Source organism: Delphinus delphis, chromosome 7 (genome assembly GCF_949987515.2).
Source record: "Delphinus delphis chromosome 7, mDelDel1.2, whole genome shotgun sequence".
In the NCBI taxonomy this organism is placed as follows: Eukaryota; Metazoa; Chordata; class Mammalia; order Artiodactyla; family Delphinidae; genus Delphinus; species Delphinus delphis.
This window is the reverse complement of record NC_082689.1, coordinates 28357332-28377515: the sequence shown is the minus strand read 5'-3', so window position 1 is coordinate 28377515 and position 20184 is coordinate 28357332. Positions and strand designations below refer to the sequence as shown.

The following is a 20184-nucleotide window of genomic DNA, read 5'->3' as shown; positions in this document are numbered from 1 at the left end:
CAGTGACAGGGAGGGAGAATCTGGTGATACCTTTTGAATATGATTTATTAACCAATAGCTTGAGGAAATGTAGGGCTTCCTTGCTGCCACCTGACCTTTGTCTTCAGCCTTCCGAATGTTTGCATTACTGCCCTGACCTTGCAAAGTGACCTGGAATAGCTTGCCTGTTTCCTTGTGTGTGTCCACTTTCAGAGCCCAGCTGTCAGCCTGTGCAAGTCTGTCAGTTAGCATCTCAAGGGTTCGGAATGGGGTCTGCAGCCTTTTGAGGAACACAATCTAACACTAACCTCCAAATTCCTTCCCGTAATTGAGCATTCATTAGTTTGACGGAACAAAAGCAGGCATTCTCTTTTATAAAGCAGAGGTCAAAACCAGTAGCTGTGTTTTGTTTGGCCTGCAGAGTGTTTAAATATTGAGAAATTTCACATAAAAATACGAATTTCCGGCTTCTCTTGGAAAAGGGGAAGGGATGACAGCTCTGGGGCTCTGAGTACCAGCTGTCCCCTTCAGAGGCGGATGCTCTCTCCGGCTTCTCATCATGCCCTGAAGTCTCACCTCAGGCCTGCTTCGGGCACGGGCGCCACTTTCCTGGCCTCTGCAGGAATCAGAGTCAACAAAACCCTGTTCTGAAGCCATATTTCCCTCCTCTAAAATGTGAACTGGCTTGGTTAGGCTGGTGTACCAGGACAGAACTTGGAGAGCTGGTGTTCCCAGAGGGCAGGTGCTGTGCCTTTTCTCTCCTGTCCCTGCACTTGGCATGGTAAGTGTCTGGTACATAACAGACATTGATCACTTTCTCCTTATGGATGAATAAGTGAGTGACTAGCTCCCTGGAACAGAGTGAGCTTCTGAGTGACAGAAACCAGCTCCCCAGCTACGGAAGTCCAGGCTTATTAATGCTTCAATAGCTTTTTGAATGACCGAGGCACCCTACACCTTTTCTTTATTTATTGTGCTATAAAGATCTTTCCTGCTGTCACAAATGAGACTGAATCTTGTTTAAAATTCCAGAAGCAAGTATGTTGATGGTTTACTAGAAGTTAGCCAGAAATTAAAATAAAAAACAAGAACAATGTGAAAAGCTGCCCCCGTCAACCTTAAAATTTTTCCTCAGAAAGATGGGGGTGATAATTATTGAAAAGCAGCAAGTTCCAAATGTAGATGGAATTGCAGGCCACTAACACATGCAGCCAACAGTTCTCGCTAAGATACACGAGCTAATGCAGTCATGTGAGGCTGCCATGCTTCCTGGCTCCATCTCTAGAGCATCAGGCGAATGAACTTTGTCTCTCTCTTTTTTTAATTTTATTGAAGTATAGTTGATTTACAATGTTGTGTTAATTTCTGCTGTACAGCAAAGTGACTCAGTTATACATATATATATTCTTTTTCATATTCGTTTCCATTATGGTTTATCAAAGGATATTGAATATAGTTCCCTGTGCTCTACAGTAGGACCTTGCTGTTTACCCATTCTTTATGTAATAGCTTGTGTCTGCTAATCCCAAACGCCCGATCCTTCCCACCCCTCCCCACTCCCGCTTGGCAACCACAAGTCTGTTCTCTATGTCTGTGAGCCTGTTTCTGTTTTGTAGCTATGTTCACTGGTGTCCTATTTTAGGTTCCACATGTCTTGACTATGGTAAATAGTGCTGTTATGAACATAGGGGTGCATGTATCTTTTCAAATTTTAGTTTTGTCTGGATATATGCTCAGGAGTGGGATTGCTGGATCATATGGTGATTCTATTTTTAGTTTTCTGAGGAACCTCCACACTGTTTTCCATAGTAGCTGCACCAATTTACATTCCCACCAACAGTGTAGGAGGCTTCTCTTTTCTCCACACTCCCTCCAGCATTTGTTATCTGTAGACTTTTTAATGATGGCCAAGCGAATGAATTTTGAAAGTGCTAGAAACCTCATCAGCCCTCGACACCTGACTAGACAGAGCCTTCTTATAATCCCTCTGGCCCCTTGTAGACCAACCACAAATGTGAGAATGGCTGGCATGAGACATCAAGGGGTAAAATCCCACCGGATGTCACTAGGTTGCAGCAGAATTATAGGTAGCCTCTACTAATTCTTGGCACCCAGGCAGAATACAGGGCTTTGACCATAACCATCAAGAAACACTAGTCCTTTTCTGAGAAAATGAGCCCTCTCAGATTCAGGGCCGGCATGGCTCCGGGCATGTAGTATGTGCTAAATAAATATTTGCTGAATGAATAAATGAACAGAGAGAACACCTAGGCAGTTCTCTTGATAGAGAACTGGGCTCATGCTTCAGATGTGCAGGTGGGATGGAAAGATTCTAAACTCTACACTCTTTGCTGCTTTAGGCACATCACAGACTCTTTCATTTCTGAGGAAAGTGATGTGATACCATCATACTTATACCATGAATGTTTTGAGACAAGCTATCAAAATCTTGAAGCATGCAGACAGAACTGTCAAAATCAGTAATGAAAATTACTCTTCAGAAATGTCCAAGTCAGCAATGAGAGTTTTCTCCTGCTTGCCTCCATTCCAGAAACACCGTGGGTTAAGGTCACTGAGGGGTCTGAAGCTACCAAGGCCTGGAAGTCCTCATCCCATTGCCCTCTGCCTAGCTCATGCCTATAGAGCCTCACCTCTTAATCTAGAATCACAGCCAGTCGGAAGCCTTCCCTGACAGCCAGGTTACTGGGCGTTCCAGTTACTATTGCTATAAAACAAATTACCCCCAAACCTAGTGGTGTAAAACAGTCAATATGTTCAGATTCTGTAGGTCAGGATTTCAGACAGGACACAGTAGAGACGGCTTGTCTCTCCTCCATGGTATCTGCAGTCTCATCATAGCCTCTGCTGGAAAGACTTGAAGTCTAGGTGGGGAGTCATTTGGCGGTATCTTTACTCACATGTCTGGCGGTTGATGATGGCTGTCATCTGGAATGACTACATGTGGCCTCTCTCTGTGGGGTCTCTGCACGGGCTAGTATGGGCTTCCTTAAAACATGGTAGCTGGTTTACAAGAGTGAGCATTCCCAAAGAGTGGCAGGTTGAAGCTGTATCACTTTTTATGACCTAGCCTTAGAAGTCACATAGCATCACTTCCATGGTCACAGGCCCACCCAAATTCAGAAAAAAAAGATGCTACTTCTCAAAAGGAAGAATGTCAAAGTCTCAGCATAAGAAGGGAATGTGGGATGGGAGATACTGTTGTGGATATCTTTGTGAAATATCATCTTCCACACTGGGTTGGATGTGTTTCCTGAGTACCCTGAGTTCAACTCCCCCTGACTTAAAAAAAAAAAATGCTTGTGTGCCTCCCTCCCTAGACTGTGAGCTCAGGGAGGGAAGGGACTGTGACTTACTCACCTTTGCCTCCTCTGTTGCACAGTGCCTGGCACAGTCAACACGCATTTACTGAATTGAACCAAATAGAAAGGAAGAATCAGAAGGACTCCTGGGGCCCCTTTCATGCTGGCTGTTGGTGGCATGAGGGAAGTTTGACCAGGGCAATAAAAGAAATGTGAGAGAAAAGTACCTAAACACCTTTCTGGGGCCCAAGGCTATTCCCTGTGACTGTATCATGTATGATAAGGGGGTTTTTGCTTCCTTATGTTTCTCACACTGTATATAGGAAATAACTACAAGAATTGTAACTGACTTCATGTATTTCTCCTCTTGAGCTTTTCGGAAATATTTTTTTCCCCTTTATATCTCTGTGTCATAAAAATGGGAAGTACGAGATGCCATTACCCAAGAGGCTGCCTTTTTTTTATACACATACACTCAGGGTACAGCAGAAAGAACATTGGATAAGGAGTCAGAAAACCTCGGCTTCAGTCTTGGTTCAGTCACTGAGCAGAAGCTGTGCAGCTTTGGTATGCCAGCTAATTTTTCTAAATCTCAGTTTTCTTGCCTATAAAGTGGGTATTAAAAAGGTAGTAACACAGTATACAAAAACAACATGCTATTACAAAACACGGTGGTTTTAAAATATGTTCACACATTCTTTGACGTGCCTCCTTTCAGAAAGTAGAGTCTAATTCGCCCCAGAAACGTGGGCCTGACTTAGTGATTATTTCAAGTGAACAGAACGTGGAAGTGATGCTGACTTCCAAGGAGAGGTCACGTGGCTTTGATTCTCCCAGGTCACTCACAAGCCAGCCAGCATCTCATGAGGACACTCATTAAGCAGCTCGTGGAAAGGCCCTTGTGGGGAGGAGCAGAGGCCTCCCACCAGCAATCAGCACCAACTTGCCAGCTGGGGGAGTAACCCACCTTGGAAGCAGATGCTCTAGCCAGTCAAGGCTTCTTCAGATGATGCAGTCCTGACCAACCAACATCAGGACTGCAGCCTCCTGACAGATTCTGTACCCACACTGCCCAACTAAACTGCTCCTGAATTCCCTGACCCACAGAAATCATGGGAGGCAGTAAATGTCTACTTTCGTTTTAGGTTACTAAGTTGTGGGGTAATTTGTTACGCAGCACTAGATAACTAATACACAGAACCATGCCCCACTAACCAACCAAAGGTATGGTAGGCATTTGTTTCTCTGATCACATGATGGGTTAGTTTTGAGTCACCAGGAGGGGGCAAGAAAGGGTTTGGATCAAAAGATATTTATGTGTGAGGTGGCAGGCTGAGGGGTCAGGCAGGGGGAAGAGTGCAATTCCACCTTTAGTAAGAGTGACACTAACCTTACTTTCTATCTTTAAGTAAACTGTCTTTGAAACCAGGCCCTCACCTAGTCAGTATTACAATGCTTTTTAATACGTGGGAAACAACAACAACACAAACTCCAAATCAACAACAAAACCCAGATGGCTGGAAGCCAAAGTAGACGTGGGGGCCAGGAAAGTGGACTCCGGGAAAATGATCTCAGTGCTGACCGAGCACCATCCAGGGGTATAGCTGCATCTTCATCTACTAGCAGGCTGTTTATACTCGAGGGGCTTACGGTTGGCTTCTGGACTCCTTATCTCTGAGCTCGTTCTCACCTGGACCACAAGCCCCTCCATCCAACACTCAGCACCCAAGGTCATCTTTCTGACCTCGTTTCCCAACAGGAGCAAGAACTGTGCCCTTGGCTAGCCACGTTTCCTGCCGCAGCCCCCGTCGGCCTTCCCCAGTCCTTCACCGCATCTGTGGGCTGAGTGTGTGGCTGTAGTCAGGGGTGGGGCCTGGATCTGCAGGCAGGCAAAGTTTTCTCTGGGCAAAGGCTAACCAGCTGGCACAAGGAACAATCTGCGCTACCACCTTGTTAATCATCTGTATGAACCCACTCGGCCAATCGGCCCCATCACCAAAACGCCAGCAGTCATGAGCGGCAGGCCTCCGAGGACTGAATGCCTCAGGGAAGGAGTCAGAAGACCCAGGCTCCAGTCCTGGTACTTGTCACTTCTCCCTCTCCCCTTCCCCCGGGATCTGAAACACCGTGAGGCAGGAACTGTTCCCACCTGCTCTCCTGACAACGGTGACTTTCCATTTGCCCTGCTGCCAACCTGCCAGTCCTTCAAAGAGCAACTTTCGGTCCCTTCACTTCACCCTGAAACACCCACATTCACTGTTTAAAACCCCCCTTATTTAAAAGGAATGATTTGTTCCCCGAATGACTTACGGTCCTCTTTCCTAACTCATTCACTGGCTGCACCGACCCTGATGAAAGCTGCTAACAGAGATTTAGTGATGTTTTAATGGAGGCCTCATTCTGGTCTCGTCCCAGATTATGCTCAGGGGCTTCTGAAGGCTGTGACGGCTGCAGGGGACACAGGCTCTGGCCATGGAGCAACACAGACGAGCTGTCACGCTTTGTTTTTCTGCTGGTTAAATCCAAATGCTCCTAATTAGTTAAACTGACCGCTAAGGCCGGGGTGGACAATGGCGTGGGGATCAGGGGTGCTGAGAGGCTATGAATACAAGTTCCTCAGGCTCCTGAGGCCTGGGGACCAGTGACTTGGTTGTGGGCACTGAGGCACTGTGTCCCTGGGGGCTGCAGATTCAAAGACGTCAGCCCTCGTGTGAATAAAGGTCATCACCTGTTACTTCTTCGGTGAAAGGGCAGCTGTGCTGGGTGCCCACTTAGGCTCAGCCTTTGTCTGCTGACTCTGTGAATAGCACCCACAGAGAATAACATTCTCTGATTCTGTGTTTGCTTGGTGGGGCAGAGCCACAGAAAATAACTCGCGAACTTCCTCGAAGAAGTATTCAGCCAAGTATGTTTTTAAAAAGTGGCCTCGAAATGCCTTGAACGTCACCTTTTGGTGGTTGTACTCACTAGCTAGAACACACTAGAAAATCTTCATGGTAGGGCCACCAATTTGCATTGTTTCTTCAGGAGCCAATTCTGACAAATGTTTAGGTCACAAGGATGACAATTCCTGAACTCCATGGGTGTGGGGGACTAGAGAAAAAGCTAACTGAAAAGCCAGCTAGCAGTTCAAGAAGGTTTAATGTTCAGAAAGTTTGCAACATTGAACAACCCACTGTTGCTCCAATATGTAAAAAGCAGAGATTTTATTTGGTTTTAGAATTCTGTGCATTATTTTACAAAGTAGCATTTCTTTTTTTTGTTTGTTTTTTCATCTCCCTCTTTTTTTGTTGTTTTTGTTTTTGTTTTTTGTGGTACGCGGGCCTCTCACTGTTGTGGCCTCTCCCGTTGCGGAGCACAGACTCCGGACGCGCAGGCTCAGCGGCCATGGCTCACGGGTCCAGCTGCTCCACGGCATGTGGGATCTTCCCGGACCGGGGCACGAACCCGTGTCCCCTCCATCGGCAGACGGACTCTCAACCACTGCGCCACCAGGGAAGCCCCATCTCCCTCTTTTTTAAATTAAAAAAATTTTTTTTTCATTGGGGTATAGTTGTTTTACAATGTTGTGTTAGTTTCTACTGTACGGTGAAGTGGAGTTCCCTGTGCTACACAGCAGGTTCTCATTAGTTATCTATTTTATACATATTAGCGTATATGTGTCAATTCCAGCATTACTAATATCATTTTGTTTAAGGGCTTATGTTAAATTAATTCGTTTGCTTTTCTTTTAAAGGAAGAGAGTGCGAATGAGTTCAGGATACTGTATGTATGTGTGTGTATTTATCCATCCATCCATTGATTCATTGAACATTTACATGCCCAGTTGCTTAGTATAAATGTTCATTGCTTTAGCATAAAACAAACAGTTCAGACTGTTCTAGGCCCCCTGGAAAGGCAGTATGCATCTGATTTGCTCCTCGCTTTTCAAGGCTCTTGAGGGCTATGGGTCCTCTCCTCTGGCACCCTTCCCACTTCACATCTCTTAGTAAGTACTCCAAATTTCAGACTCTTCCATCATTTTCTCATAATTAAAACTTATCTATTGAAATCTATCTCCCCTCAGTTGATTATCCTGTGCTTTCAACTTATTAATAAGACAAAAGAATTTGTGCCAAAATAATAATTTACTCTTCTCAGGTAATATACAGGCATACCTCAGACATACTGTGGGTTCAGCTCCAGAGCACTGAGATAAAGCAAATATCACCATAAAGCGAGTCATATGAATTTTTGGTTTCCCAGTACATATGAAAATTGTTTACACTATACTGCAGTCTATTAAGTGTACAAGCATTATGTCTAAAAATAAGTACATGCCTTGGGCTTCCCTGGTGGCGCAGTGGTTGAGAGTCCACCTGCCGATGCAGGGGACGTGGGTTTGTGCCCCGGTCCAGGAGGATCCCACATGCCGCGGAGCGGCTGGGCCCGTGAGCCATGGCCGCTGAGCCTGCGCGTCCGGAGCCTGTGCTCTGCAACAGGAGAGGCCACTGCTCCGCAATGGGAGAGGCCACAACAGTGAGAGGCCCGCTTACCACAAAAACAAAAACAAACAAAACAAACAAACAAAAAGCACATGCCTTAATTAAAAAGTACTTTATTTCTAAAAGCTGCTGACCATTATCTGACAATGCAGGGTTGCCACGAACCTTCAATAGGTGAAAAACACAATATCTGCAAAGTGCAATAAAATGCAATAAAATGAGGTATGCCTCAGTTTCATATTAACTAGAATCGAATGGCCTTAACCTGGAGGCAGGGGCTAGTTTGAAAACTCAGGGCCCAGGGAAGGTGAACAATGGGGAAGCCAGCTCCTGAGATGGTCCCACAAGAGGTGTGTGTGTGTGTTGGCAGGTGCGGTGGTGAGCGGTGGAGGGAGCGGGTGAGGAGGGGGCCACCCTAACCCACCGCCCCACCCCTGGGATCATCCAGTACCCTTTCTCACGGATCGGGTACAAATAGAATCATTCACTGCTTAACTTACATACGTCCCAAAGGTGAGTAACACCAGAAGAGTTAGTCATTTATAGACATTTTAGGTTTTTGTCACAAGAGCACAGGTAGCCACAATTTAGAAGTCAAGTCTGACCGTTCCTTTCAGCAAGTAGAAGGAACTTCAGAAGAAGCCTCCTATCACTTACACGGTCCGAGGAATGACACAGTAAACCATGGCTCCGATTTGCTCCTTAATAGCAGCCAGGATCTCTTGAACGCTAACTCACATACACTAATGTATTCTGCTGATAAGATGTGGGACGTTCTTGTCAGTGTTAAAAGCACCAAAGGGATCTGAGTAAGGAGAAGGTTTGTCGCACACTCAACAGGGAAAGGGGAGAACTAACACAAAAAGCTAACGCACTGAGGGTTACAGTATTGTCTCTGCTGTCCCACTGGAGCATAGCTTTTTATTGTATTCCTGTTGTAAAGTCTTCCCTTGAATTTCTGATAATGCTGGGTAGACTGAAAATAACGAAACATAAATTCTATTCTACTTTCCCTTCTCAAAGTATCCAAGTGGGAAAAAAGCTCTTAGAAAGCAGCCCCATTTCCCCATTAAAAACACGCACCAGCACCAGTCCATTCATTCACATACGCTTAGCCATTGCCTGCCAAATCCTTTCTGAGGAATTGTTCTATCATTTCAAAACACCACCATGCATTCAAACCTCCTGAAAGTTTGTTTATAAGATTTTACCTTTTAAAAAACCAGTATATTCTGTCAGATTTACATTCAAAGAGCATAGGTTGAATGTTCTTCTAACAATATCTACTTTGCTGAACAGAAATTCATTTGAAATTCCAAACTTAAATGAATAACTCAAACGGGTGTGCCCTCCTCAACCCCCCCACCCAGCTCCCGGGATTTGGAGAGTCTCTGCCCCCATCTTCTTCGCCCTTCCTTGGTCCTGCTACTAGGACAGGAGAAGTATTGATACTTGCTCTGTCTTACATGTTAAAATGCCGCCGCTGATTAGGTAATGACTGTGTGGGGGTCAACTACTACCTTTGCCTGTGCTAGGAAAACCCAGTGAGCAACTTATTTACTGGTGAAATAAAAAGACAGTTAGGGGCTTCCCTGGGGGCGCAGTGGTTAAGAATCCGCCTGCCAATGCAGGGGACATGGGTTTGAGCCCTGGTCCGGGAAGATCCCACATGCCGCGGAGCAACTAAGCCTGTGCGCCACAACTACCGAGCCTACACTCTAGAGCCCGCGAGTCACAACTACTGAGCCCACGAGCCACAACTACTGAAGCCCGCGCGCCTAGAGCCCATGCTCCACAACAAGAGAAGCCACCGCAATGAGAAGCCCATGCAGCGCAATGAAGAGTAGCCTCCGCTTGCTGCAACTAGAGAAAGACCGCATGCAGCAACGAAGACCCAACACAGCCAAAAGAAAAAAAAAAGACAATTAGGGACTCTGCACCGGCATAAGCTACAAATGTTGCCAATAACTGGCAACGCTGAGCACTCACTGGCCAGTGGGCAGGTGACTACAGCTCCCAGAACAACTAGAGGGAGTCCCCTTGGCTAAGCAGTGTCAGTGAGTGCTATTTATTTCCCAGGTCCAAGTGTACAAAAGTAGAGAGAGTGCGTGCAAAGAGGCCAGTGAATTCAAATACTAAGAAGAGGAGGAAAAACTGTCTTGAATGTCATTTCAGAGGCATTAAGGGAGTTTGAAATCTTCTGCCAATTTGTTGAATTGAGTCTACCTGCTGAAACTTTTGGGATTGTTACTTATAAAAATGAAAACAGAGAGAGAGAAAAAGGTTGCACATTTTTTGCTACCAGAATTCTTTCAGCATCTTTATTTGGGTGGTATTAGTGTTTTGTTTACTACATTATTTTAAGATTATTGTATATTTACTTAAATTATAAATCCCCTTTTACCATGTTTATTAAATTTTTACCTTTTTTTTCTTTCTGGAGAGGAAGATATCTACATTTTGTTTTTTAAATAAAAGCTAATGGGAAAACTCAAATTCACTTGAGAGAAACTTGTAGAAAGGAATCTAGGCCTTTAGGAAGGATATTCATATTGCCATTATTTGAGATTAATTCTTCAGTTACTTGGTTGAGTTTCTTCCTCTTCCCTGCGAAAGTTATAAACTGAAATTCATTCTGCTATCGTTATTTCATATGATAGAAGAGATGCTTTTATAGAGACCTTTATTTTAGGAGTAAGGATGGGAATCAAATGGGAGAAACAACTTGCTCTGAAACTCCTGAAGCTGACTTGAAACAGGGTGATGCAGGCCCCAGACAGAGGCTGAAATGGTACAGGCCGAGCTGGGGCTGGGAGCTGGGTCAGTCAGGCTGGGTTTCCTGCTACCCCTGACACGCTCTGTCACAAAGCAATAGTATTTTTTCCCCCTTCTTGTGTTACCTTTTCTTACCTATTTGCAAGAACAGTTCCGATCCAGAAAACACGCCAGAAATTTACTCTGAAACCAAGGGAAGATGGGGCAGAGGTGCCCTTCAGTACTGATAGCCTAAATGTAGACAGATCAAAAGCTAAATCCAATTTAACCCACCTCAGGCAGAAAAAAATAATTGAATTAAACTTCCTCTAAATACGATAGGTTTGGGGATCTTAAATCCAGGCACAAAGAACCAGGTTAGAGTGAACTGTGGAGTAAATGGATGAAGGGAGCTCTGGCTGCCCCCGCCCACAGGGAGTTTGATAAGCTGTTGATTGCCTCTATCGCTTTACTACGGAGGCTGAAAACTGATTAAGCTGCTTATGGGGCTCCGAGGCTGATGGCCCACCAAGAATACTGGTGCCACTGATTTAGGTAAGCTGCTCGGCATGTATGGTTTGATTATTACAATGGAGGAAAAAAAAAGAAAAGAAAAAAAGACAGCAGGGTGTAGGAAAGCTTTAAAAAAGAAGGCTTTATTATGCCAAATAGCTACACTACTTTGACACCGTAAAATGAATATGGAATTACTGATTCTTTCTCTTCATCTGGTATCAAAACTCATTTTTGAAAGGCTTGCTCAAAAAGTACTCACTTTGGGGCCCACCCATTCTATTTTAAACCACCTTTACAAGAAGATGTCACTGGTGCCTTTAAACATACTTCTCCAGTGGTAAGAGTCTCGGTCCTCAGATACTAAGATCAGGTAGAGTCCTAGAAAATATATAAATGTAAACTGGGTCTTGTATCTGATTCTTCCCCTTGAACACCACTGGGCAATCATAATTAAAACTGTATCTCTTTCCACTCCAGTCAGCAGATCACTGGTGCCTGATTACGTAGTAAAGGACAGCAAGACTGAAGGAGGGGAAGGAGCTGATATGTGCAAATAGGTTTAAACTGGATGTACAAGTGGAAATTAAAACCCTAGTATTCTCTCACCCTCTCCAACTAAAATGCTCTAGAACTATTTCTACCTTTTAAAATAACCTGCCTACTTCTGGTGGGATAAAGAGAACACAAAACTCTTAGTTTAAATTACTTTTCAAGGTTTTACTTATTTTTTAAGTCTTGAAAAATGAGTGAAGGATCTGAACACAGATTAAGTTGACCTCATTCTTCTGGACAAAACAGCAAGAAACAAAAGAACCGAATCACAGCAGTTTGAGATGTTCTGAAAGTTGTCACAATTTTTTTTTTTTTTTTGGTCATTGACTCTTGAAAGAATCCACAATATATGGAAAAGAAAGCAGTGCTTTCATGTAGTGTCTGAAAGCTTCTTAGGGAGTGAGCTGTTGATTTAAATGATTAACCAAAGCTTAACATATTCAGAATTTTGGGTTGAACAGACAAAATGTTGGTTTTCTTCCCGGCTGCTAACCTGGTCAGTCATTAAAAGGAGATACGTACACAAATAAAAGTATAAGAAGATGATTTTGACTCTTACATGCTCTGTTGTGTTTTACTAAAATTTAGCATCATCCAACTGTTTGACGTGAGCACAAGTCAAAGAGTTTAATATATTCATTGCCTTTTATATCTTTTTTTCCCTTGTACAACTTTTTTTGTTGATATAATTCACATACCATAAAATTGACTCTTTTAAAGTATACAATTCACTGGCTGCTTTTAGTATAGTTTCAAAGTTGTGCAACCATCACCACTAATTCCAGAACACCTTCATCAGCCCCAAAGGAAACCGCACACCATCAGCAGCCACTCCTCACGCCCGGCTCTCCCCAGGCCCTGGCAACCACTCACCTACTTTGTCTCTATGGATTGGCCTATTTCGGACATCCTAAGAGAAGTCCACATAAAATAAGAATCATAAAATAGGTATTCATTTCTGTCTGGCTTCTTTCAACATGCTGTTCTTAAGGTTCATCCGTGCTGTAGCATGTATCAGTACTTCACTCCTTTTTATGGCCGAATACTATTCCACTGCGTGGATATATGACATTTTGTTTATCCATTCATTAGCTGATGAACATTTGGGTTGTTGCCACTCTTTAGCTGTTATGAATAATGCTGCTTTGAACATTCCTGTACAAGTGTTTATGTGGACATATGTTTTCAACCCTCTAGGGTATATGCCTAGCAGTGGAATTGCTGGGTCACAGGGTAATTCTACGTTTAACTTTTTGAGGGACTGCCGAACTATTTCCCTAAGTGGCCGCACCACTTTCCATTCCCAGCAGTGTATGGGAGCTCCAGTTTCTCTATATCCTTGCCAGCATTTCTTATTGTCCTAGAATATCTTTTTATACTAAGTTTTCTTTTCTCATTCTGAACAGAAAATAATTGATTATTAGGGCTTGTGAATAAAACTACTCCAATGAGGGCAGAATTCAGTGCCAAAGCCATAATCAACAAACACATTTTCCCAGGGAGAAAACAGGAATGAAATGGCCCCTCTAAGTGCTTACCTGCTGCAGATCAGCGAGGGAATACAGGTGGATCTGCTGAAGGAGGTATTCTCTGGGGAAAATTCTGAAAACAGACAGAAACACAGATAAATTGTGGTGTTGCCACAAAACACACTTTTTCTGAGAAGTTTCCAAGTCTCGTTCAAGAATCCCTTTCCACCTAATACTCTTCCTCCCCACATCCTCTGAGAAACCTGTAATAATACCTTTTTCCAGATACTTTTCTTTCTAACACAAATACCAAAAACGGAGTAAGGGTGTGATCTTTGATTTCTGATGTAGTCCAGGGTGCTAGGAGCACAGTGCAATGGGCCAGGCCTGAGGACCAGAGTGCCAGGTTTCCTGTACCAGCTGCGTCCCTAACAAACTGTGTCATCTCAGGGAAGTCTTAAAACCCACCTAGCTTCAGATCCTTCATTGGTTAATGAAGGTGACTGAACTTGGTGTCTTAAATCTCTTTCCAGCTCTATGAGTCTATGTCTAGATGAACAGATTTTAGAGTTGAGAAAATCAGTTGGGGGGGCAACCTGGGTGTCTTTGCCTGGAGGCTCCTATGGCTTTCATTAAGGGAGATGGCAGTGCCAAACACCACTTAGTGAGCTATCCTCTTACGTGCACAGTGATGAGTTTTGGAACCTAGGTACAGATGGGAATAATGGGACAAAATATTTCAAATTGAGACTCCCTGACAAAGTCCAATATCTTTGGCTACTGTCAATTCATAGCATCTGGATAAATGACGGTGAGTGAACAGGAAAAACAAATCAGTTAGGGACAAGCAAACAGGTACCGAAGCATAGATGGTTAGAAAACACCACACACACACACACACACACACACACACACACACACACACACACACGTATACACAAAACAAAACTCATGGTGCTAGCATTTTCTCTTTGTATTAGGATACAAGAAAATTGCATAATACCACCTAAATGAAAGAAGCCACCAACTCAATTAACATTTATGACTATCTGCTACATGCCAAGCACTGTGCCAGGCACTAGGAATTATGAATTATGAGTGAGACAGTCACAGTACCTGAGCATATCAGAGCATATCAAGGAGAATAAAGTCAAGCTAGGGAAAGATACATAAACTGATCATTACAACACAACATGGTAACATGAAAATAAGAGTTATATGCACAGGGTACATATTTTTAGATTGGTCTAGCATGGTAGGTCCCAACCTTGGCCGTCTATTAGAATCACTTGGGAAGCTTTTGAAAATAATAGGGCATAAGTATGGGTAGAACCCAGAAATCAGTCTTCAAACAAAAACTCTTGTGGTGATTAGTGCAGCCAAGGTTTAGAACCACTGGCCTAACTCGTAGCTTGTTGGGGAATTCATTACTCAGTCTTTCAATTAAGTATGCATTACTGGACAAATCCTAGAGATTAAGTCCTTTACCCTTCCATTCATCTATCTAGCCATCCAATTCTGATTAAGCACAACTGTGCACCAGCTCCTGTACTAGGCCACTGAAAAAAGGGCACTGGGCCAATTAGGTGAAGTTCATCCCCCATGGAGGTCTGGGACAGGCATATTCTAGTTTGGAGCACTCCTGATAAATATATGATAGGCTCTGAAGATTTCTGCTGAAAATTCCTGTTTCATCCACAAGAGTGCGAACGGACCAAGTGAGTGACACGGCCCTTATACTCTGGGGAATAAAATTCAGTTCCTAAGGGTAGGCTCCCTTCAACTCTAATGGTTTGGGGCCGAACCTGTGGCAGGTAGCAGCACATAGTCCCAGCCCAGCTGGGGAGGGTGTAGGGAAAGTGCTCAATCCCTCCATGCGGGATGAAGCTTCCCTACAAAGAGGGCCCCCTACTGTAGAAGGTAGACCACGGTCCCAGGAGGGACCATGAGACATGACCAACTTCCATTTTCAATAACACACACGTATGACAGAGATGATCGAGAGGGCTACTCCTCATGACCCCCTACAGGATTAACAATAAGAGAAGTCTGCTTCAGGTGTGGCCCTCAACGTACATCATTTAATTCTCACAACAACCCCGCGTGGTAAGTACAACCTCCATTTTATGTGAGAGGGAACTGAGGCTCAGAGGCAAAAACTAATTTGCCCAGGGTCACAAGCTGGGATTCAAGGCCAGGACTTTCTGACGCCAAAGGCCTGTGCTTCTACTTTCCAGGAGATGAAGGTAGAGGACGGAGGGAGGTGGGTTTGAGCTGACCATCTAATATAGCTATATAATACATCTCTCTTCCAGGTAGGTGTTTATGACTGTTCAGGCCAGCAGCAATATAGAGCCATTGGTCCTTTTTAAAAGAAGGAAAGTAACACTGACGCGTTTGGTCATGCCCACTTCCTGAAGGCAGCCGGGAGGGTGGAGAGACTGCAGGCAGGGACAGTCCTGACCACGTACCCCAGCGGCTCTTCCAGGGTAACCACAAGGCGAAAGCGAAAGGGGTGAGTGTGTAGACACAGGAGAACTTCTGGAAGGACTGACAGCATTTGGAATTGAAGGCGACTCTGAAGTCCTAGCTTGGGAGACAGGATGGTGATGTCATTGACCAACACAGGGCAGGCTGCTGGGGGGAGGGGGAAAAGCACTGAGATTTAATTGTGCTGAATATCAAGTGCTTGTGTGGAGGACAGCAGGCGTGGCCCTTGCGGATGATGTGGGGCGAGAGATGTGGAAGAGCCAGGGGCACTTCTGACAGCAGCACAGAAGGGACAGCTGAAGCTCTGGGAACGGAGGGAGCAGACCTTGGAGGAAAATGAACAGAAGCGGGGCTGAGTGTGAACAGGGGTTTTTACTTTTTTTCACCTTACAAAGCCTAGAATTATCTGAAGTACACTTTGGTAGTCTGCAATTTTTCTCATGCTTGAAAAATTGTTTTGAAAATAATCAGGATGTTCACGTGTACGTGAGTTCCTAACATTTCCTCCTTTTGTGAAATGTTTGTGCCCTTATACCCTTCACCTGGCTTCCCCTAATGGTAACACCTTACACAACCGTGGTGCATTGATCAAAACTAAGAAATGAACTATTATGTAAATTAGACCGTATTCAGATTTCACCAGTTGTTTCACTAATGTCCTTTTTCTGTTCAAGGATCCAATCCAGAACACGAGATTGCATTTATAGATTTAAAAATGTATATCAGTATTTGCAAGATGACTTGAGACCCAAACATCACGTGCAGAAAAGCAAGCCTAGGACGCAGTCTTTCAGTGGAGGTCACTAGGGTAGCAAAGTATGATAATCTACTATGGGGACAGAGGATGTCTAAGTGTGGTTGAATGGGAGGAATAACCTTTTTCAGAGGCAATTGCCTCATAATGAAATCCCTTAAGTAAAGTAAAATGAAGGCAATGTGGCAGCAGGGCTGAGAAACAGACGGACTGAACTAAACAAGCAGGCTGGAAAATCATTTCAAGATGAGCTCCTGCCTTTTCCATTGGTTTATACACATGTAGGCCAGCTGGAGAAAGAGTTAGAAGGAAGGTGACTGAAATGAACTCTAGCAGGGACAAATGCAGGGTAGCATATCGTTAATGTTTGCTACTTAAAGTTCTTCTCTAAAGTCCTAAAACTTGCACGACTGAGAGTACAGGATATAAGAATTAACTGCAAATTTACAAATGGAATCATACTGGTATACACTTATTAGAGTACTACAGCTAGTCAGTTCGTTATCCAGTCAACAGACACTACTGCGTGCCTAAAATGAGCTAGGTGCTGTGCTAAGGGCTGGAGACGGATATGTTCAGTGAACACAACTGATGAGCAGCAAAGAGAATTTCCAATTTCTCCTCTCTAGGCTGGGTCCCCTTTGCCTCCAAACACTGTTCATTACTCTTCTCACAATAACCGGCCAACTTTGGACACAGTAATCTCTAATACTCCTTAAACATTATTTACACAGCTAAAGTGAGCTGTGTATGTAGTGTTTCTGTGTGCAAATATATTTCACATATTTATCTTCTCTTCCCCTCTGGAAGCGATTCTAAGCCCCTCCAGAAGCACCGTATCTGCTGTCTCCTCTCTGGCACTCTTCAGTGTCTAAGACTATAATTTACAAGAGGTCAGCCTAACGACACAAAGAACTGGAAAATGCAATATATGCAGAAAAGATAAAGGAACTGAGCTTGTTGTGTTTGGAGAAGATGTTGTGTCCAGGAGATTTACTGGTGGCCATAAAAAATACAGACTTTTAAGACAGATAATGCCAATCAGCTTTTCTTCTCTCTGAGGATGGAAATTATATCAAGAAAGCATTGAAGTCAAATATGAGAATAAATTTCCTGAGAGGGAAGACTGAGCAGCATTAAAATGTGTCTCTTACAGGGATGCTTTTTAATGTAAATAAAAGAAGAAAAAGATCTGTTGCAGTTATTTAGAGGTAGGGGCTTGCTCTTCTGCTTAGAGGAGGAAAGGATTTCAAAGGCGGGGCCAGATGACCCCATCAGTTTGTTCCTCTTTTTCATTGCTGGAGCCGTCAAGGCAGGCTGAATTGGCACGACATTCTTGGAATATCTTTTCTTTTTTAAATTACAATTTTTTTTAAAGGTTTCAGTCCATTTACAGTTATTACAAAATACTGGTTATATTCCCCGTGTTGTACAACACATCCTTGTAGCCTATCTTACACCTACTAGCTTATACCTCCTACACCCACGCCCACCCTATATTGTGTCCGCCCTCCACCGCTGGTAACTACTAGTTTGTTCTCTGTATCAGGGAGTCTCCTTCTTTTTTGTTATATTCACTAGTTTGTTGTATTTTTTAGATTCCACATATAAGTGATATCATACAGTGTTTGTCTTTCTCTGAATATCTTCTTTAGGCTGATGTCCACAGGGGAAGTGCAGGGCAAATAATGATATAAAAGCCAAGCCCCGAAAAGCACAGGCAACATCCCATCTGGGTGATCCCCAGGGTTTCCCCCACTGTGGCTTTGGTGTACAAGGAACTGGCCTTGTACCTGGCCCGTCTGACAGGAGCTCTTTAGGAAATGGATGGAACAAGCAGGGCCTCCCAGGGCTCAGTTGTGGAAGGGATTGTGGAGAACCCGGAGGCCTGCAGTGTGCTTGGGTAGCATTAAGCTGCCTCTGGCAGATCTGACTAGGAGAGGATAGGGCTCTGCAGGGGACCAGAGATGAACCTGCAGCCACTTCGGGCACTGCTAGGGGACCCACTCACGTCTGGGAGGCAAGGTTTGGCACCCCCTTGAGAGCCATGGCAGAACTCATTTGATAATTTTACTATTAATGTATTCAATAAAGGATGGATGATTGTCTACATGTTTTGGTCAGAAAACACAACTTGTGATCACCATATGGCCCAGGAATTTAATGCAGATGAAGCCCCGTCTTATGACCTCTGTGACTCGTCACTACAGCTAAGAACCTAAAATCAGAAGCTAAAATCAGCGCGCACTTTCACTGCAATGAGCGGATGCTGGGTATGTATGTGGCAGAAAATTTGGAGAAGACACCATTTTTTTTCCAATACATACAGACAAGTGAGATAAACAGACAAGTAAACAGACAGCTCCAGCTCCAGCGTGGAGTGCAGGGCTGAGTGGAGCCTGCAGGACACCTGTTCAAGAAAGGTCTCAGAGAACCGACAGGTCAGAATCCATCTGGGGGAGTGGAAGAATGGATATTGCAGGTAGAGGGTGCAGCATGGCTAAGAGCAGAGAGGCCAGGACGAACATAATTCTTTCAGGGAACAGGCTCTGTATGCGTATATATGTGTATATGTGTCCATGCTGGGGGCTGGGGGGACTGCAGGGTGTGAGCTCAGGAAGTTAGGGTGTAGCCAGACATGTGAGGGCTTAGATGCCTAGAGAAGAGCCTACCCACAAAGAGATGAGTGCCTCAAGCAAGAGAAGGGGACAGCATTAGATTTGCACCTTTAAAAGATCATTGACAGCAGAAGGGGGAAAAGACTGAAGAGATGGATAATTCTGGAGATAAACTAGGTGAGAAATGTTGGGGGCCTGAACAGAATTTAAATGGTTGCCCTAGGGTTGGAGAGAAATGGCCTACCACAGACAGCTTTCTCCAATGATCCACAGGTCATGAAGACTAATGGGAAACGGAGGCTGGGAAGGAGCCTGGCACTGCTCGTGGTTTTCCAGCTGGGCCAGTAGGTAAATGGAAGTTCCATCTACTAACACAGGGAATAATGAGGAGGAGTCACCTTTGGGGAGAAAGGGTAGCTCAGCTGTCGGGGCAGAGGTGTGGAATGTCCAAGTGGAGTCATCTGTGAGTCCAGGGAGGAGAGCTGTGTGCCTACAGGTGAAGACATGAAAATGAGGAAGAGCCCGAGACAGTACACATGAGTGCAACGGAAAAGACTGGACACTGGCAAAACAATACTATTGAAGGAACGGCCACAGGAAGAAAGCTGGGAAGAAGCAGTTTGACAGGAGAAAAAGCGGAAGAGCCAGCATCCAGGAAGCCAAGGAAGGAGACAATTTCAAGGACAAAGAGGGTCAACGGCATCAGAGGCAGAGGAGAGGTCACATAATCCGGGGAAGACTCTCATGAGGCCTGAAAGGTGCCTGCTGGTTTTGGCAAAGGGGAATTCACCAGTGACCTTAGGACAGTATCCAGGAGGAAGAGGGACACCAGACTGCAGAGGGGTGAAGGACTGTGGAATATTCTTTTAAGAAACTAACTTTAAAAGAGAGAAACTAGGCCATAGCTACAGAAGGATGCAGGACTAAGAAAGGATTCTTTTCTTAGAGATGGGAGCCACTTGGGCATATCTATATGCTAAAATGAAGAAGCTAGTATAGAAGCCAAAGCTGCAGATAGAAAAGTAAGGAAAATGACAGAGCCTGAGCTAGTAAAGGCCTAGAGGAAATGGGATGTGGACCCAGCTAGGAGCTCTTCCAAATACACATTTGTGTGTGTGTGAGGGTGCACGTACCTATACACGCACTCTGCATTTTGAAATGCTTCAAGTTTCTACTAAAATGTTATGTAAAAGGTAACTAACTACTAATTTCTCCAATGTTCCATCCAAACTTCAACATGTTCGGAAC

At 44.3% G+C, this 20184-nt stretch overlaps 1 protein-coding gene and 1 long non-coding RNA gene across 5 annotated transcripts in view; one reads left to right on the top strand and one right to left on the bottom strand.

Moving 5' to 3' along the window:
• Window positions 1-20184, bottom strand: part of PLEKHM3 (pleckstrin homology domain containing M3) — a 183259-nt gene that overhangs the window by 68609 nt on the left and 94466 nt on the right. For 2 of the 3 annotated variants that reach the window (XM_060016203.1, XM_060016202.1), the window contains exon 6: window positions 13144-13207. In XM_060016203.1, coding sequence (XP_059872186.1) covers window positions 13144-13207 — 64 coding nt within the window. Of the gene's footprint in view, window positions 1-9524; window positions 10742-13143; window positions 13208-20184 lie in introns of those variants that run through there. The other variant, XM_060016204.1, reaches the window with a different exon arrangement.
• LOC132428404 (uncharacterized) overlaps window positions 1-20184 on the top strand; it is a 150353-nt gene that overhangs the window by 118343 nt on the left and 11826 nt on the right. The window lies entirely within an intron of this gene.